Source organism: Ranitomeya imitator, chromosome 1, assembly GCF_032444005.1.
Source record: "Ranitomeya imitator isolate aRanImi1 chromosome 1, aRanImi1.pri, whole genome shotgun sequence".
Lineage (NCBI taxonomy): Eukaryota > Metazoa > Chordata > Amphibia > Anura > Dendrobatidae > Ranitomeya > Ranitomeya imitator.
The window spans coordinates 857,817,453-857,835,961 of record NC_091282.1 but is presented as its reverse complement, the minus strand read 5'-3'; the positions used below and the strand labels follow the sequence as shown (position 1 = coordinate 857,835,961).

At 44.4% G+C, this 18,509-nt stretch overlaps 1 protein-coding gene across 2 annotated transcripts in view; it reads left to right on the top strand.

The window, feature by feature from the left end:
* MFSD12 (major facilitator superfamily domain containing 12) overlaps positions 1–18,509 on the top strand; it is a 117,288-nt gene that overhangs the window by 40,240 nt on the left and 58,539 nt on the right. For both annotated transcript variants that reach the window (XM_069741976.1, XM_069741986.1), the window contains exon 3: positions 9,011–9,134. In XM_069741976.1, the coding sequence (XP_069598077.1) occupies positions 9,011–9,134 (124 nt within the window). The remainder of the gene's footprint in view (positions 1–9,010; positions 9,135–18,509) is intronic.

The window sequence follows — 18,509 nt, the reverse complement described above, 5'->3', positions numbered from 1 at the left end:
TAGAAATTTTAAGATCTCTCCACGGGTGTTCAATGAAATTTAGTCCTGACCCATTGCTGGCCACTTCAGAACTCTCTGGCACTTTGTTTCCATCCATTTCTGGATGCTTCTTGAAGTATGTTTTAGGGTCAGTGTCCTGTTGGAAGACCTAGGGCGCAAAACCCAGCTTCCTGACACTGGCCACTACACTGTGACCCAAAGTCCTTTAATATTCAGATTTCATGATGCCTTGCACAGTCAAGGCACCCAGAGGCAGCAAAACAACCCCAGAACAACTTTGAACGTCCACAATATGACTGTAGATATTGTGGTGTTGTTTTCTTTGTAAGCATCATTCAGTTTTCAGTAAACTGTAGAATGATGTGCTTTTACCAAAAACTCTATCTTGGTCTCCTCTGACCATAAGATGCTTTCCCCAAAGGATTTTGGCTTTGTCATACACTTCAGCTAACTGCAATCTACCGTATATACTCGAGTATAAGCAGACACCCCCCCCAATTCCAACCCACCCACCCCCAATTTTGCTACAAAAAACTGGGAAAACTTAATGATTCGAGTACAAGCCTAGGGTGGGAAATGCAGCAGCTACCAGTTAATGTCAAAAATAGATACCAATAAAAGTAAAATTAATTGGAGACATCAGTAGGTTGTGTTTTTGAATATCCATATTGATTCAGGAGCCCCATATAATGCTCTATAAAGTTTGATGGGCCCCATAAGATGCTCCATATTAATATATGCCCCATATAATCCTGCATAAAGGTTAATAATGGCCTCCTAAGATGCTCCATAGACACATTTGCCCCATATAGTGCTGTATAAACCTTTTTTATGGCCCCATAAGATGCTCCATACAGGCACTTGCCCCATATAATGCTGTACAAACGTTATGGCCCCATACAGACACTTGCCCCATATAGTGCTGCACAAACGTTATGGCCCCATAGATGCTCCATACAGACCCTTGCCCCATTTGCTGTTGCAATTTAAAAAAAAAAAAAAAAATCACATACCTCTCCGTCGCTCAGGCCCCGGCACTTTCAATATTCTTCTGACTTCGTTCTGGCGCCACTCCGTCTTCAGCATCTTCTGCACTGACATTCAGGCAGAGGGCGCGCACTAACCATGTCATCGCGCCCTCTGTCCTGAGCGTCACTGCAGAAGACAGTGAAGACTGAGCGGCGCTGGAACGAGGAGCAGGTGAATATCGCGCAGCGCTCCCAATTATACTCACCTGCTCCTGGCGTGGTCCCTGCAGGTCACTGCTTCCCCGGCGCTGCAGCTTCTTCCTGTACTGAGCAGTCACCGTTACCACTCATTACAGTAATGAATATACGGCTCCACCCCTATGGGAGGTGGAGCAGCATATTCATTACTGTAATGAGCGGTACCATGTGACCGCTCAGTGCAGGAAGAAGCTGGGGAGCCAGGGACCTGCAGGGACCGCGCCAGGAGCAGGTGAGTATAATTAGACAGCTCCCCCTCCCCTGCCGACCCCTGGGTATGACTTGAGTATAAGCCGAGAGGGGGACTTTCAGCCCAAAAAAGTGGGCTGAAAATCTCAGCTTATACGCGAGTATATACGTTAGTTCTTTTTGTCTGTCAGCAGTGGGGCACTCCTTTTGGTCTCCTGCCATAGCATTTCATATTGGTCACATGTCGATGGATAGTTCACGCTGGCACTGATGCACCCTGAGCCTTCAGGACAGCTTGAATTTCATTGGAACTTTATTGGGGTTGCTTATCCACCATCCAGACTACCATGCATTGCAACCTTTCATCAGGTTTTTGTTTTTTTCCTTTCGTTCACATCTACAGAGGTTAGCTACAGTGCCATGGGTTGTAAACCTCTTATGTTGTGCACCTTGGCCAAAGAAACATAGATTTTTGGAGATGGACTTGCAATCATGAGATGGTTGATTATAGCTAAACAATTTTGGTTCTCACAGGGCTCTGTTCTCCATGATTACTTGGCACACACTCTCAATGCAAAAATTGGGGTCAACTTCTCCCCTTTTAATCTGGTTTCAGGTGTGATTTTCAGGTGAGGCCAATATGTTTCTTGTCACAGATGAGTTTGAACTAGCATCACATGCTTGAAACAGTTATTTACCCATAATTTTGGAGGTGTGCTAACCATTTTGTCCAGCCCATTTTTGGGGGGGTTAGTGTGAAATTATGTCCAGTTTGCATTTCCGGTTGTTTTTTTTTTTTGTTTTTTTTTGTCCAGTTTCAATACACAAGGGAAATGTGTTTTCAACATTACAATGTGTAGAAACTGTGCAGTCTGGATCAAAACACTAATTAAAATCTGACTCTGCGGTTTATTTTTCTGTACTAGAGGAAAAATTAAAAACAAAAATTGTCTCCATACACTACACAGGACAGATAATCATAGGTGTATATGAAAGTCTATTCGGTGCGCTCTACAAAAGCGATCGGTAGAAATTAAATGAAGGGAATAGAACAGTGCAGTGTGTGCTGATGGCCTGGGGAATAGGAGCGAACATTGATTCACTTGCATTATTTTGTAGCAGAAACTTGGTTACAGTATGTATACAAGGTTCTGCAGTAGCTGAGATGTGTATCGTTAGATGGTCATTATGTGACAATGATGACGTGACACAAGTTGTTTTGCATGTCTATGCTGCCTGCTTGTGATTGGTCAGCACCATAGAGGAGGCTGAAGTGCACACCCTAGGGGAAGGAAGCAATAGCGGTTATGTCCAAGTGGGTGTGTCAACTCGTTAGGAGCCAAACTAATATTTATATTCTAGATGGAGGCCCGATGCTATGGCATCAGGAGGGCGGTAATGTCACGATGGGGCAGGCTTTGCAGCATTGAGATTCTCACTCCCCCATGTGCTCACCCACCTTTCTACTTTCCCCATGTGCTGACTTCTCCCATCTGTGCTCTTCTTTGACCTGTCTACCCCATGTGCTATCCCCCTAGTCTGCTGTCACTCGCCTTCCTGTGCTGCGTTCTCCCCTCATGTGCTGTCCCTTTTGAGCAGTCTCTCACCCCTGTGCGCTTTTTTTTTCTCCCCCATCTGCTGTCTTCTCCTCTCATGTCATCTCTTCTTTGACCTGTCTGATCGTGTACAGAGCATGCCACAGCTCCTGGGCAGGAGAGGAAGCAAGACAATACTGACATTACAGCAGGAGGTCACAAAGGATACATTTTGAGGTAAAATATTGTTTAAAAAGTCAGTGAAATATTTTACCTGACAATGAATCCTCTGTGATCCCCTCCTGTAATGTCAGTATTGTCTTTTGCTTCCTCCTCTGCCCAGGAGATGTGGTAAACTCCATACACCGTCGGACAGACAGTTTTTAAAATGAACCTTCATTCGTGGGAAGACCCCCTTTAATTTAACCGGCTTCCTCTGCCTGTAGACACGTTGCGCATCTGCCGCCGGGTTCAGCCAAATGATTCTCTGCGCTTGCGCAAACTTCGCACAGGCGCAGTAAATCAAACCGCCACCATCTTTGTGCAGACAGATAGCGGCAGTCACATAAAAACTGCGCATGCGCTCCTCCTATACAAAGATGGCAGCACTCGGTGAATCATTCAGCTGATCGCGGCGGTGTGTTCGTGACTGTTCCGCTGATGGTACCGTGCAAGAGGCTGTGTATGGCGTATACAGTGTGTGTGGTGTGACTGTGTTCGCTGGTGGTACAGCGCAAGAGGCTGGTACCACCAGCAGTTTCCATATTGAGACACCCATCACTTAGGTGTCCCAGTATGGCGGTCGGTGATTATTCACCGCATGGAATTCTGGGATCTGGACGGAACAAGATGTGTAGACATTACAAGGTAAGTATATATTAAGAGTATGGAGGGCAACATTAGCAAAGTCTTATTCCATTCTTCAGCCACTTACATAGTGTCAAGCTCAATATAAAAAAAAAAATTGTTGAAAAGTCCTGTTTCTAATTTTAAGCCAGAATTTAGAAAATCCATACATTTTGGCTGGCTCTCCCTTCAGCCCTGGTATGGGAGAAGGGGTGGAGGGTCTCTAAAAGCTGCACAGGGGAAGAAATGATGGGATTAAGACTATAAAATATATATATATTTTTTTTATTTAAAAAGGATATGGCATTCATGGCAGTTCCTCCTTTTTAAAAGTGCAATAGACATTTGTGTCTGACTCTTAGCACCCCCACTGATGCCTGCTGTTAGACACCGGAAATTGAGTGTATGCAGTTGGAACCACATGCCCACACTCATGATTGGGTCTTGCCGCTTAGATCTTTCTCTTCAAAGGGAGCTGAGCTGCAGTATAAAGAAATGTACAGCACTGTGGTCTCTCCATACCATAGCTGGTGAACATAATAATAATAATAATTTTTATTTTATATAGCGCCAACATATTCCGCAGCGCTTTACAAATTATAGAGGGGACTTGTACAGACAATAGACATTACAGCATAACAGAAATACAGTTCAAAATAGATACCAGGAGGAATGAGGGCCCTGCTCGCAAGCATATCTAGTGTCTGTAGCTCCAGTCATCAGGAGCCAGTTTGCCACCAGTCCACTATTGCCAGTCCTGAAGATATCGGATATCTGTCCTGCATTCCCTCCCCAGACATATACCGATTAACAGAATTGTGCCCCGATATTTGTGATCAATGTAATTTCCAAAACACTGAGACTGTTGTAAAATAAATGGAAACCTTTTAATTGCTGGTTTATTTCCCAGCTGTTCCAGGTTTGTTTGTTTTTTTTAAGGATTTTTTTTTTCATGTTGAACTGGACACATATGTAATGGTGGTTGTGGATATATTGGCAATTAAAGTATTTGGCAGCTAATGAGTTAACTTCTGCTCTGCGGCAACTCTTACATCTTGTGTCATGCTATACAGGCCATATTTGGTAAAAAAAAATCCTCTTTTTAAAGGTAAACTGTCACATTGAAGAAAAAGCTATTACCCTGCAGATATGGGGTTGATGGTGTTCTGAACCTGCCCGGTGCCTGCACTTAAACCCACCCTTCCTCCGCTGCTGGGAGAAAACTAACTTTATTCCCTCCCGGCAGCTTTTGGGTTTGTCGTTGGGGTGGTGCGGGTCAGTCACCACCAGGCGTATATAGAGCTGTAACAGTGTCCCCAGCACCGACGGCTCGCTCGTCATCGGGGTGGGGGGGAGCAGTTACAGCCAACGCTCTCTATACACAGCGGTGACTGAATTGGCGCCCGTGCTACCCCATGACTGGAACCCGAGTGCTGCCAGCGGGGATAAAGATAGTTTCCTCCCCGCAGCTGGGTCTAAGTGCCGACATCGGGCATGTTCAGAGTTCTATTGACCTGCAGATTAACCCTATATATGCAGGTTGTTTTTTTTTTTTTTTCACAAGACAGATTCCCTTAAAATGAGATTAATTTGCCAGAAATGCGCATAATATTGCATTAGCATATTTCGTGTGACATATTTACAAGGTATTGAAGTCCAGAAGTTTCTGTTTCATCCTGCTCCTAGGGTCCTTGTGTTGTACCAAGTGCAGGTCTGCAGAAGCAGTAGTTAGAGGAGGTGTCTGGCCTTACTGTGACTGCAGACCTGTGAATCCTCACATCCTGCGTGCTGTGAGGACTCGATTGGCCGCTGATTCTTCAAACCTGTCTTTTGGGGAAAAAGCTGTGCTCGGCAATCTGAATCCTTCCTAATTGGTCATGCATGACTATGCAGCACCACTGAGTCAAGATTGAGGGTATGTTCCCACGGTTAGTAACTGGTAGCGGTTAGGACACAAAACATGTCTGCTGCCCCCAAAGTTGCCGGCTATTGAACACAGGTGATTCCGAATGTGTTCACTGAACCGTGTGGAATCACCGCGCCCTATACATTGTACACGGACATTTAACTTGGAGACTGAGCGTCTCTGCAAGATAAATAGACATGCTCCAGTCTGGAGAGATGCGCCATGTCTGTCTCCGCAGGTGATCCGTGAGCATCGGTGCATGTATAGTGGACATGGGATTTCTTGATATCCCATCCACTATGCTGAAACATCTGGAAGCTGCGGATGTACACAGCATCCAACCTCGGTGTTTACTGACCATGGGAACGTACTCGAACAAGTTATTTTACAAAATAAAATACAATTTTATTGAACTAATGTAAAATCGGAATATGTAAATTAACCAGTAGATGGCACCACATTACAAATGAATAGGGGGAAGGTATACACAGAGTAGTGTCCCAGAGTGGATTATTCATCCAGTAGTAAGCCCTACAATTTCCAGTAGGACTTAATGCCAAATTTATATAACAAAACCTGGCACTCAACTTGTATGCAAGTGGTTTTATTTTACAGCAACAAAAATGTTTCGGTCACAAAGTTTGACCTTCATCAGTTACGTTTTGTGGGTGATGTATATGGGAGGCTTATAGCGTTAGGCAGTTATTGTGGCATATCCTTGCTCCATGCAGGAAGTGTATGAAGAGAAGTGGCCATTGCTGCGTGGACATAGGACGCGGTGGACGCCGTTACCGCTCATTACAGTAATGAATATGCGGCTCCACCCCTATCGGAGGTGGAGCTGCATATTCATTACTGTAACTAGCGGTACCATGTGACCGCTCAGTACAGGAAGAAGCTGCAGCGCCGGGGAAGCAGGAACCGCACCAGGAGCAGGTGAGTATTATTAGACAGCTCCCCCTCCCCTGCCGACCCCTGGGTATGACTCGAGTATAAGCCGAGAGGGGGACTTTCAGCCCAAAAAAATGGGCTGAAAATCTCAGCTTATACTCAAGTATATACGGTAACTATGCATATATCTACAGATATCTATGCTTATTTTGGTTGAAAATGTTAATAAAATTGTTTGGAAAAACTAATTATGTTTACACCTTCCCCCTATTCATTGTTGTGCCTCCTACTGGCTAATTGAGTTATATTTTTTTTTTTAACTTGATTACATGCAATACAATTGTGTATTCAACCTTATAAAGTAACTTGCTAGTCTTACCATTTGGTTGAGTGTACATTCTTATGTGGTCTGCAATTGTCATTGTGCAGAACCTATATACACCAGTCCAATACTTGAGGGTACATGCATACTATGGTTTATATTACCGTTACTAGCTATTGAACCCGTTCTACGCCCGGGTGGCGAGCATTTATATTGGTATATGGTCTCCATCATGTGCTGCTGCCATCCTGCGCCCGTTCTGTCATGTGCTGCTGCCATCCTGCGCCCATTCTGTCATGTGCTGCTGCCATCCTGCGCCCGTTCTGTCATGAGCTGCTGCCATCCTGCGCCCGTTCTGTCATGCGCTGCTGCCATCCTGCGCCCGTTTTGTCATGTGCTGCTCCCATCCTGCGCCCCTGTTCTGTCATGCGCAGCTGCCATCCTGCGCCCGTTCTGTCATGTGCTGCTCCCATCCTGCGCCCATTATGTCATGCGCTGCTGCCATCCTGCGCCCGTTCTGTCATGTGCTGCTGCCATCCTGCGCCCGTTCTGTCATGTGCTGCTGCCATCCTGCGCCACTATTGTATTATATGCCCCCGTATGCGGCTGCCATATAAAAAAAAAAAAAATACCATACTCCCCTATCATCCGGCTCCACTGCAGGTGTGTCTTCAATAAAATGGCACCGGAAAGCGCGGACTGCGCAGGCGCCGATTCCGGCAGCAGGAATCGGCGCCTGCGCAGTACGCGCTTTCCGGCGCCATTTTATTGAAGACACTGCCGGAAAGCGCGTACTGCGCAGGCACCGATTCCGGCACCAGGAGGAGAAAGAGAATGGCGGCGGAAATGCCGTAAGTAACAAATGGCTGTGGCATGAAGTGCCACAGCCTCATGGCACAGCAATTTGTTACTAACGCCAGTTCCGGCGCCATTGTCTTGCTTCTCCTGGTGCCGGAATCGGCGCCTGCGCAGTACGCGCTTTCCGGCGCCATTTTATTGAAGACACTGCAGTGTGTCTTCAATAAAATGGCGCCGGAAAGCGCGTACTGCGCAGGCGCCGATTCCGGCACCAGGAGGAGAAAGACAATGGCGCCGGAACTGGCGTAAGTAAAAACTTTCTGTGCCGGGCGCACATACGGCGCCCCCGTGCTCCCGACCCCCTGCTCTCGGCGGCATCTCCCCGTACTCCCGACCCCCTGCTCTCGGCGGCATCTCCCCGTACTCCCGACCCCCTGCTCTCGGCGGCATCTATAATGTAACGCTGGGAGCGTCGCGCCTGCGCAGTCTATTAAGGCTTCGGACAGAGTGACGCTCCCAGCGTTATATTATAGATTCCTTATGTACCTGCACTGACTGCTAACATTGGTTTCACCGTTCAGTCAAGGCATAGGGTTTTTTGCTATTAATGGGGGAGTGATGAGTCTCTTATCAGGCTTTGTGCTGCTGTTTACTTACGAGTGTTATATCACTAGGGCATTATCATTAGTGTGCCTAGCTGGCATATACTAAATATTCTGACTCAGCCCCTCCTGTGATAAGCTGCTCACTGTCAATAGACAATGTAGAGTCCGGTGTGGGCGGGATTAGCTTTCTTAGCTTTGCTTCATGCTAAATCTGAAGTGTTGCACCCAGTAAGCTAAGTGATACATAGCTGGAACTGGGGTCTTTTTCACTAAATTATGCTGCTCTCAGATGTAGCAAAAACCTGTGACAGATTCCCTTTTAAAGATCTTTCTATCCCAAGACTACTCCAGACTGTACAAATGGCTGCAGCATTTCAAGGAGGACCAAAAATAGTATAATATCTGCTTTGCTTTAAAAAAAAAAAAAGTGCCTCAGTTCCTGTAGTACTCCTCCAGATCATTCCGAATTTTATTTTTATTTTTTTTGTTCCCTATTAGGCAACGATCCCTCATTTCTTGTTCTTAACTACTGATGCTTATGTTGTGATTACACAATCACCTTATTTCTGAACTGGTATTTAGTTTGTCTAAGATGAAATGTCTCCTACAATAAGATGTAAAAAGATTTCTAAAGTGTGAGCACAGATGAGCCTTTGTGTTTTTACCCCAATTTCCTCATTGATATTTCACAGGTATGCATTTACAGTCCTGGCAAACATTTCGGTTTATGCAATAGCTTGGTTGCTGTTGCATTTCCAGTTGGGTGCAGCAGAGGATACAGAGCGTTTAGGATGGCAGGATGTTCCTGTATTCAGGGTATGTTAACCTCGGATATGGCCCTTTTTTAACCTTCAATCCACTTCCTTTTTTACCGTTAAAAAGCACAATAATCCAGAAGTGATTAACTCTAGCACAGCCTGTACCTCTTGGGCATGGAGTCATTATCTGGTAGAGAGTTTTGATTCAGATCATGATCCTTTACTGGAATTGGTCACCAGGTTTTTTGCCACGTCATCTTGGAGCAGTGTACTGTAGGGGCAGAGACCCTGATTACAGCAATGTATCATTTACTGGGCTGCTTGCTATCCTTCTTTGAGTTCGTCACTATATTTGCTGCAGATCTATCAGAGGTCTGCATAACCTCGCCCACACAGCTGATAGACAGCTTTCTGCCCATATACAGTGTACACAGAGCTGCCAGTCGGTGGTGAGGGTGGGGTTACACAGAGCTCATGAATATGCTTGACTACTTGGCACAGGTTTACTAGTCCTCAGATGATCCATTGCTGCTAAAGTGATTTTTATCAATATTACGCATGGCAGCTGAGTAAGTGATGCATCACTGGAATCTGGGTCTCTGCCATGTTATGCTGCTCTCAGGTTAGGTGGCAAGAACCTGATGACAGATTCTTTTACCAGAACTTCAATTGTTTCTGTGGTAGACTGCTTTATTGTACCAGTCTGAGGCACAAGTCTCTAAAATTTGTTCCATGTTTCTTAACCCCTTTACCCCCAAGGGTGGTTTGCACGTTAGTGACCGGGCCAATTTTTACAATTCTGACCACTGTCCCTTTATGAGGTTATAACTCTGGAACGCTTCAACGGATCCCGGTGATTCTGACATTTTCTCGTGGCATATTGTACTTCATGGTATTGGTAAAATTTCTTTGATATTACCTGCTTTTTTGTGAAAAAAATGGAAATATGGCGAAAATTTTGAAAATTTTGCAATTTTCCAACTTTGAATTTTTATGCAATTCAATCACAGAGATATGTCACACAAAATACTTAATAAGTAACATTTCCCACATGTCTACTTTACATCAGCACAATTTTGGAACCAACATTTTTTTTTGTTAGGGAGTTATAAGGGTTAAAAGTTGACCAGCAATTTCTCATTTTTACAACACCATTTTATTTTAGGGACCACATCTCATTTGAAATCATTTTGAGGGGTCTATATGATAGAAAATACCCAAGTGTGACACCATTCTAAAAACTGCACCCCTCAAGGTTCTCAAAACCACATTCAAGAAGTTTATTAACCCTTCAGGTGTTTCACAGGAATTTTTTGAATGTTTTTAAATAAAAATGAACATTTAACTTTTTTTCACAAAAAAAATTACTTCAGCTCCAATTTGTTTTATTTTACCAAGGGTAACAGGAGAAAATGGACCCCAAACCTTGTTGTACAATTTGTCCTGCCTGAGTACTCTGATACCCCATATGTGGGGGTAAACCACTGTTTGGGCACATGGGAGAGCTCGGAAGGGAAGGAGCGCCGTTTGACCTTTCAATGCAAAATTGACAGGAATTGAGATGGGACGCCATGTTGTGTTTGAAGAGCCACTGATGTGCCTAAACATTGAAACCCCCCACAAGTGACACCATTTTGGAAAGTAGACCCCCTAAGGAACTTATATAGAGGTGTGGTGAGCACTTTGACCCACCAAGTGCTTCACAGAAGTTTATAATGCAGAACCGTAAAAATAAAAAATCATAATTTTTGTGAAAAAAAAACTTTTCGCCCCCAATTTTTTATTTTCCCAATGGTAAGAGAAGAAATTGGAACAAAAAAGTTGTTGTCCAATTTGTCCTGAGTACGCTGATACCCCATATGTTGGGGTAAACTCCTGTTTGGGCACACGGCAGAGCTCAGAAGGGAAGGAGCACTGTTTTACTTTTTCAACGCAGAATTGGCTGGAATTGAGATCAGACGCCATGTCGCGTTTGGAGAGCCCCTGATGTGTCTAAACAGTGGAAACCCCCCAATTATAACTGAAACCCTAATCCAAACACACCCCTAACCCCAATTCCAACGGTAACCCTAACCACACCCCTAACCCAGACACACCCCGAACCCTAATCCCAACCCTATTCCCAACCGCAAATGTAATCATGACCCTAACTGTAGCCTTGACCCTAACTGTAGCCTTGACCCTAACTGTAGCCTTGACCCTAACTGTAGCCTTGACCCTAACTGTAGCCTTGACCCTAACTGTAGCCTTGACCCTAACTGTAGCCTTGACCCTAACTGTAGCCTTGACCCTAACTACATTTTTTTTAATTTTTTTATTTTTCCCTAACTAAGGGGGTAATGAAGGGGGGGTTGATTTACTTTTATAGCGAGTTTTTTAGCGGATTTTTATGATTGGCAGCCGTCACACACTGAAAGACGCTTTTTATTGCAAAAAATATTTTTTGCGTTACCACATTTTGAGAGCTATAATTTTTCCATATTTTGGTCCACAGAGTCATGTGAGGTCTTGTTTTTTGCGGGACGAGTTGACGTTTTTATTAATAACATTTTCGGGCACGTGACATTTTTTGATCGCTTTTTATTCTGATTTTTGTGAGGCAGAATGACCGAAAACCAGCTATTCATGAATTTCTTTTGGGGGAGGCGTTTATACCGTTCCGCGTTTGGTAAAATTGATAAAGCAGTTTTATTCTTCGGGTCAGTACGATTACAGCGATACCTCATTTATATAATTTTTTTTAATGTTTTGGCGCTTTTATACGATAAAAACTATTTTATAGAAAAAATAATTATTTTTGCATCGCTTTATTCTGAGGACTATAACTTTTTTTGCTGATGTTGCTGTATGGCGGCTCGTTTTTTGCGGGACAAGATGACGCTTTCAGCGGTACCATGGTTATTTATATCCGTCTTTTTGATCGCGTGTTATTCCACTTTTTGTTCGGCGGTATGATAATAAAGCGTTGTTTTTTGCCTCGTTTTTTTTTTTCTTATGGTGTTTACTGAAGGGGTTAACTAGTGGGACAGTTTTATAGGTCGGGTCGTTACGGACGTGGCGATACTAAATATGTGCACTTTTATTGTTTTGTTTTTTTTATTTAGATAAAAAATCCTAAATAATGAAAAAAAAAATAATTATTATTCCCATAAATACATTTCTTTTTTTTTTTTTTTTTTTTTTTACACACTTGTAAATTTTTTTTTTTACTTTGTCCCGGGGGGGACAATACAGATCGGTGATCTGACAGTGTGCACAGCACTCTGACAGATCACCGATCTGTCTCAGAGTGCTGCAGCGTTACCAAGTGCCTGCTCTGAGCGTAAGCCACCTCCCTCCCTGCAGGACCTGGATCCGCGGCCATCTTGGATCCGGGATTTGCTGCAGGGAGGAAGGTAGGAGACACCTGGAGCAACGCGATCACATCACGTTGCTGCGGGGGGCTCAGGGAAGCCCGCAGGGAGCCCCCTCCCTGCGCGATGCTTCCCTGTACCGCCGGCACATCGCGATCATGTTTGATCGCGGTGTTCCGGGGGATAATGTGCCGGGGGCGGTCCGTGACCGCTCCTGGCACATAGTGCCGGATGTCAGCTGCGATAAGCAGCTGACACCCGGCCACGCTCCCCCTGTGAGCGCGGCCGATCGCCTATGACGTACTATTCCGTCCTTGGGAAGTAAGGCCCACCCCACATGAACGGAATAGTACGTCTAATGGCAGAAAGGGGTTAAACTGACCTTTCCGTTTTCTGTGTAAATGATGGCAAATACGTTGGGCGATTTTACCTATATGTAAGAAAAGTTTGTCCCTTATTTTGCCCAACCCATAATTGACTTTGTCTGTACACTTGTTGGACAGTCCTTCATAAACGTCCCCTAATGTCTAGAGTTCCCCCAGAAGTTTCCTATGCTACAAATTGCCCCTTGAGATAGGCAAACACCCAAGGCTTCTTCACTGCCACTTTCCACTTAGTTTTTTACTATTTGATGCATAATTATGCAGTTTGTTTTCACAGCCCAAACTTCTAGTTTGGCACAAATTCCTCTGTAATGTTAAAATATATTTTCCTATCTGCAAATATTGAAATTCTAATATATGCCTCCATGTAACTTAACCCCTTCACGACATGTACAGCACATGTCGTGTCGTCTTTGATGTGGGCTCCAGCACTGAGCCCACATCTTTCCTGGCACATGTCTGCTGTTTTGAGCAGCTGACATGTGCCTCTAACAGCCCGGGTGGAATCTCTATCCACTTGTGGCTGTTAACCTGTTAAATGCCGCTGTTAATTTCTAATAGGGGCATTTAACTTGCACTTACCAGAAGCACTGCCCATCGGTGACCCAGTCACATGATTGCGGGTCACCGATGGGATGGCATGACAGCCAGAGGTCTTCAGCAGATCTCTATGGTTGTCACTGCCAGATTGTTATGGGCGCTGCCCGGTGATCGGCGCTTACAGCAAGTGAGAAATTCTGCTACATACAGGCAATCTGATCATCGTCTGTATGTAGCAGAGCCAATTGGATTATGGCAGCTTCTAGTCTCCCTTGGAAACTATTGAAGCATGCCAAAAGTGAAAAAAATGTATATACGTGGTCACAATTGTTGGTACCCCTCGTTTAATGACAGAAAAACGCACGATTGTCGCAGAAATAACTGAATCTGACAAAAGTAGTAATAAATAAAAGATCTATGAAAATGAACAAATGAAAGTCAAACATTGCTTTTCAGCCATGCTTCCACAGAATAAAAAAAAAAAAAAAAACTCCTGAAATAGGCCTGGACAGAAATGATGGTACCCCTGAAAATAATGTGACAAAAGGGACATGTTAATTCAAGGTGTGTCCAATAGCTAGCATCACAGATGTCTACAATCTTGGAATCAGTGAGTGGGCCTGTATATAGGGCTACAGATACTCACTGTGCTGTTTGGTGACATGATGTGTATCACACTCAACATGGACCAGAGGAAGCGAAGGAAAGTGTTGTCTCAGGACATTAGAAAGAAAATGATAGACAACCTTGTTAAAGGTAAAAGTTATAAGACCATCTCCAAGCAGCTTGATGGTCCTGTGACTACAGTTGCACTTATTATTCAGAAATTTAAGATCCATGGGACTGTAGTCAACCTCCCTGGACATGGCCGCAGGAGGAAAATTGATGACAAATCAAAGAGACGATAATACAAATGGTAAAAAAAGAGCCGAGAAAAACTTCTAAACAGATTAAAGGGACTCTGTTACCCCCTCCAGCCGTTATAAACTAAAAGAGCCACCTTGTGCAGCAGTAATGCTGCATTCTAACAAGGTGACTCTTTTAGTTTTTGGTGCAGTTATTGCCAAAATAAAGCGTTTTATAATTTCGCCAAAATACCTTTCTTTAGACAGGGAGGCAGATCTTAACCCCCCTGCTGGAAACGCCACACTGCCGTCACTCAAATCTTCTGGGGCGCCGCCCCCTCCGCGCTGTTTTCCCATGAAATTTGGCGCCTGCGCTGTTTAGAGACAAAGACAAACGTAGGGATGAAATAGATTCAGCAAAGTGAGGCCCGATATTCTAGATAGAGCGAGGATAGCAAAGAGAACTTTGCAGTCTACAAAAAAACCCTAAAGCAAAAAACCACGCAAAGGGGGCAAAAAGACCCACCGTGCCGAACTAACGGCACGGCGGTACACCCTTTGCGTCTCAGAGCTTCCAGCAAAACGAATTGACAAGCTGGACAGAAAAAGCAGCAACAAAAGCAAAAAAAGCACTTATCTAAGCAGAGCAGCAGGCCACAGGAAAGATCCAGAAGCTCAGATCCAACACTGGAACATTGACAAGGAGCAAGGAAGACAGAATCAGGCGGAGTTAAATAACAAAGCAGCCAACGAGCTCACCAGAACACCTGAGGGAGGAAGCTCAGAAGCTGCAGTACCACTTGTGACCACAGGAGTGAATTCAGCCACAGAATTCACAACAGTACCCCCCCCTTGAGGAGGGGTCACCGAACTCTCACCAGAGCCCCCAGGCCGACCAGGATGAGCCACATGAAAGGCACGAACAAGATCTGGAGCATGGACATCAGAGGCAAAAACCCAGGAATTATCTTCCTGAGCATAACCCTTCCATTTAACCAGATACTGGAGTTTCCGTCTAGAAACACGAGAATCCAAAATTTTCTCCACAATATACTCCAATTCCCCCTCCACCAAAACCGGGGCAGGAGGCTCAACAGATGGAACCATAGGTGCCACGTATCTCCGCAACAACGACCTATGGAATACATTATGTATGGAAAAGGAGTCTGGGAGGGTCAGACGAAAAGACACAGGATTGATAATCTCAGAAATCCTATACGGACCAATAAAACGAGGTTTAACCCTGCTGTTCTGTTCGGTCTGGGGAGACCTATTTTGAACTTTGGTATTTTTTGGGGTGTTCAAGATGCGGTTCTGAAACTTGTGGTTGATTGACTTAAATGAGGATGGGTCGGTCGGACACGGGTTTCAGAGCCGCATCTTGAATATTTTAAAGAATATTGAAGTTCAAAGTCGGTCATTTTTGACACTTTCACAGAGAAAAAAAGTTGAACTGTGGGGACCTCTACTTTTAACAACTTCACAGAAAAAAATCCCCAGTGTAAACTAGATAAAAAATACCTTTATTAGTTAATTAAAACCTATAATAATAAGTGCACTTCACACAAACCATCACCATGACAACAACATAAAATAGAAAAGACCAGGATGATGCCTAGCCCTGTAATGCACTACCTGCACCCTACCTACCAGCGGAGGTTGGCACCCTAAAGACCTGCGCAATTGGCGCCCCCGCTCACCGTCGACTATCCCTTCTACCCCTATTGGGCCCTAAATAGGACGGGATGAAAATACATACACAGTCATACAGAAGTGCTATAATATATATGATGGAAAAACAGGGGGAGTCTATATTGCTACCTGCTCTACCCCTACCTATCAGCGGAGGTTGGCACCCTATGATAGTACGTGGCGCCCCCGCTCAACGACGACTGTACACTAAACTGTCCCTTTATAGATGTTTAGGGAGATAAAATACTGTATGTATAATAAAGTGCTGTAGTGCTTGTAAACCATGTCTAAACACACTCAACAGGTTTAAATATACTTGTATGGATTCTCTTTATATATAGCGCTCATTCATAAACCAGGTACTCCAGACAAAGTGAAGTTTGATACATAAAAGATGTAAATAATCAGTATTCATCAAAATAGACCTGATGCACCGATTGGACACCCAAGTACCTAGTCCAAACCCACTGGGCTGAATCCCCAGTCAGGCCACAAACAAAAAAAACACAGTCAGTCGGTACCTTTGTTATAGAGAATCCCTACACAACAACCATTTGGGTCACCCCAATACCCTACTGATGTATATATAAACACAATTAGTACATTCTCAAACAAAGCCTCCCTTGTAGACTCGACGCGTTTCCCCTCACTGTTTCATGAGGTTCATCAGGAGTAAAACACGATAATAAGGGGTTACTTAGCTTGTATTAGATGTCAAAAACGAAACCGATACATGGTATAGCATCCCAGGGCCCCAGGGCAGATCCCCTCTTGATATGGCACCATATCAAGAGGGGATCTGCCCTGGGGCCCTGGGATGCTATACCATGTCAAAAACGAAACCGATACATGGTATAGCATCCCAGGGCCCCAGGGCAGATCCCCTCTTGATATGGCACCATATCAAGAGGGGATCTGCCCTGGGATGCTATACCATGTATCGGTTTCGTTTTTGACATCTAATACAAGCTAAGTAACCCCTTATTATCGTGTTTTACTCCTGATGAACCTCATGAAACAGTGAGGGGAAACGCGTCGAGTCTACAAGGGAGGCTTTGTTTGAGAATGTACTAATTGTGTTTATATATACATCAGTAGGGTATTGGGGTGACCCAAATGGTTGTTGTGTAGGGATTCTCTATAACAAAGGTACCGACTGACTGTGTTTTTTTTGTTTGTGGCCTGACTGGGGATTCAGCCCAGTGGGTTTGGACTAGGTACTTGGGTGTCCAATCGGTGCATCAGGTCTATTTTGATGAATACTGATTATTTACATCTTTTATGTATCAAACTTCACTTTGTCTGGAGTATCTGGTTTATGAATGAGCGCTATATATAAAGAGAATCCATACAAGTATATTTAAACCTGTTGAGTGTGTTTAGACATGGTTTACAAGCACTACAGCACTTTATTATACATACAGTATTTTATCTCCCTAAACATCTATAAAGGGACAGTTTAGTGTACAGTCGTCGTTGAGCGGGGGCGCCACGTACTATCATAGGGTGCCAACCTCCGCTGATAGGTAGGGGTAGAGCAGGTAGCAATATAGACTCCCCCTGTTTTTCCATCATATATATTATAGCACTTCTGTATGACTGTGTATGTATTTTCATCCCGTCCTATTTAGGGCCCAATAGGGGTAGAAGGGATAGTCGACGGTGAGCGGGGGCGCCAATTGCGCAGGTCTTTAGGGTGCCAACCTCCGCTGGTAGGTAGGGTGCAGGTAGTGCATTACAGGGCTAGGCATCATCCTGGTCTTTTCTATTTTATGTTGTTGTCATGGTGATGGTTTGTGTGAAGTGCACTTATTATTATAGGTTTTAATTAACTAATAAAGGTATTTTTTATCTAGTTTACACTGGGGATTATTTTCTGTGAAGTCGGTCATTTTTGACCAACAGAACAGCAGGGTTAAACTTAGGAGAGGAAACCTTCATAGGAATATGACGAGAAGATAACCAAACCAGATCCCCAACACGAAGTCGGGGACCCACACGGCGTCTGCGATAAGGAAAAGTTGAGCCTTCTCCTGGGACAAGGTCAAATTGTCCACTACCTGAGTCCAGATCTGCTGCAACCTGTCCACCACAGAATCCACACCAGGACAGTCCGAAGACTCAACCTGTCCTGAAGAGAAACGAGGATGGAACCCAGAATTGCAGAAAAATGGAGAGACCAAGGTAGCCGAGCTGGCCCGATTATTAAGGGCGAACTCAGCCAACGGCAAAAAGGACACCCAATCATCCTGGTCTGCAGAAACAAAACATCTCAGATATGTTTCCAAGGTCTGATTGGTTCGTTCGGTCTGGCCATTAGTCTGAGGATGGAAAGCCGAGGAAAAAGATAGGTCAATGCCCATCCTACCACAAAAGGCTCGCCAAAACCTTGAAACAAACTGGGAACCTCTGTCAGAAACAATATTCTCAGGAATGCCATGCAAACGAACCACATGCTGGAAGAACAAAGGCACCAAATCAGAGGAGGAAGGCAATTTAACCAAGGGCACCAGATGGACCATTTTAGAAAAGCGATCACAGACCACCCAAATGACTGACATCTTTTGAGAAACGGGAAGGTCAGAAATGAAATCCATCGAAATATGTGTCCAAGGCCTCT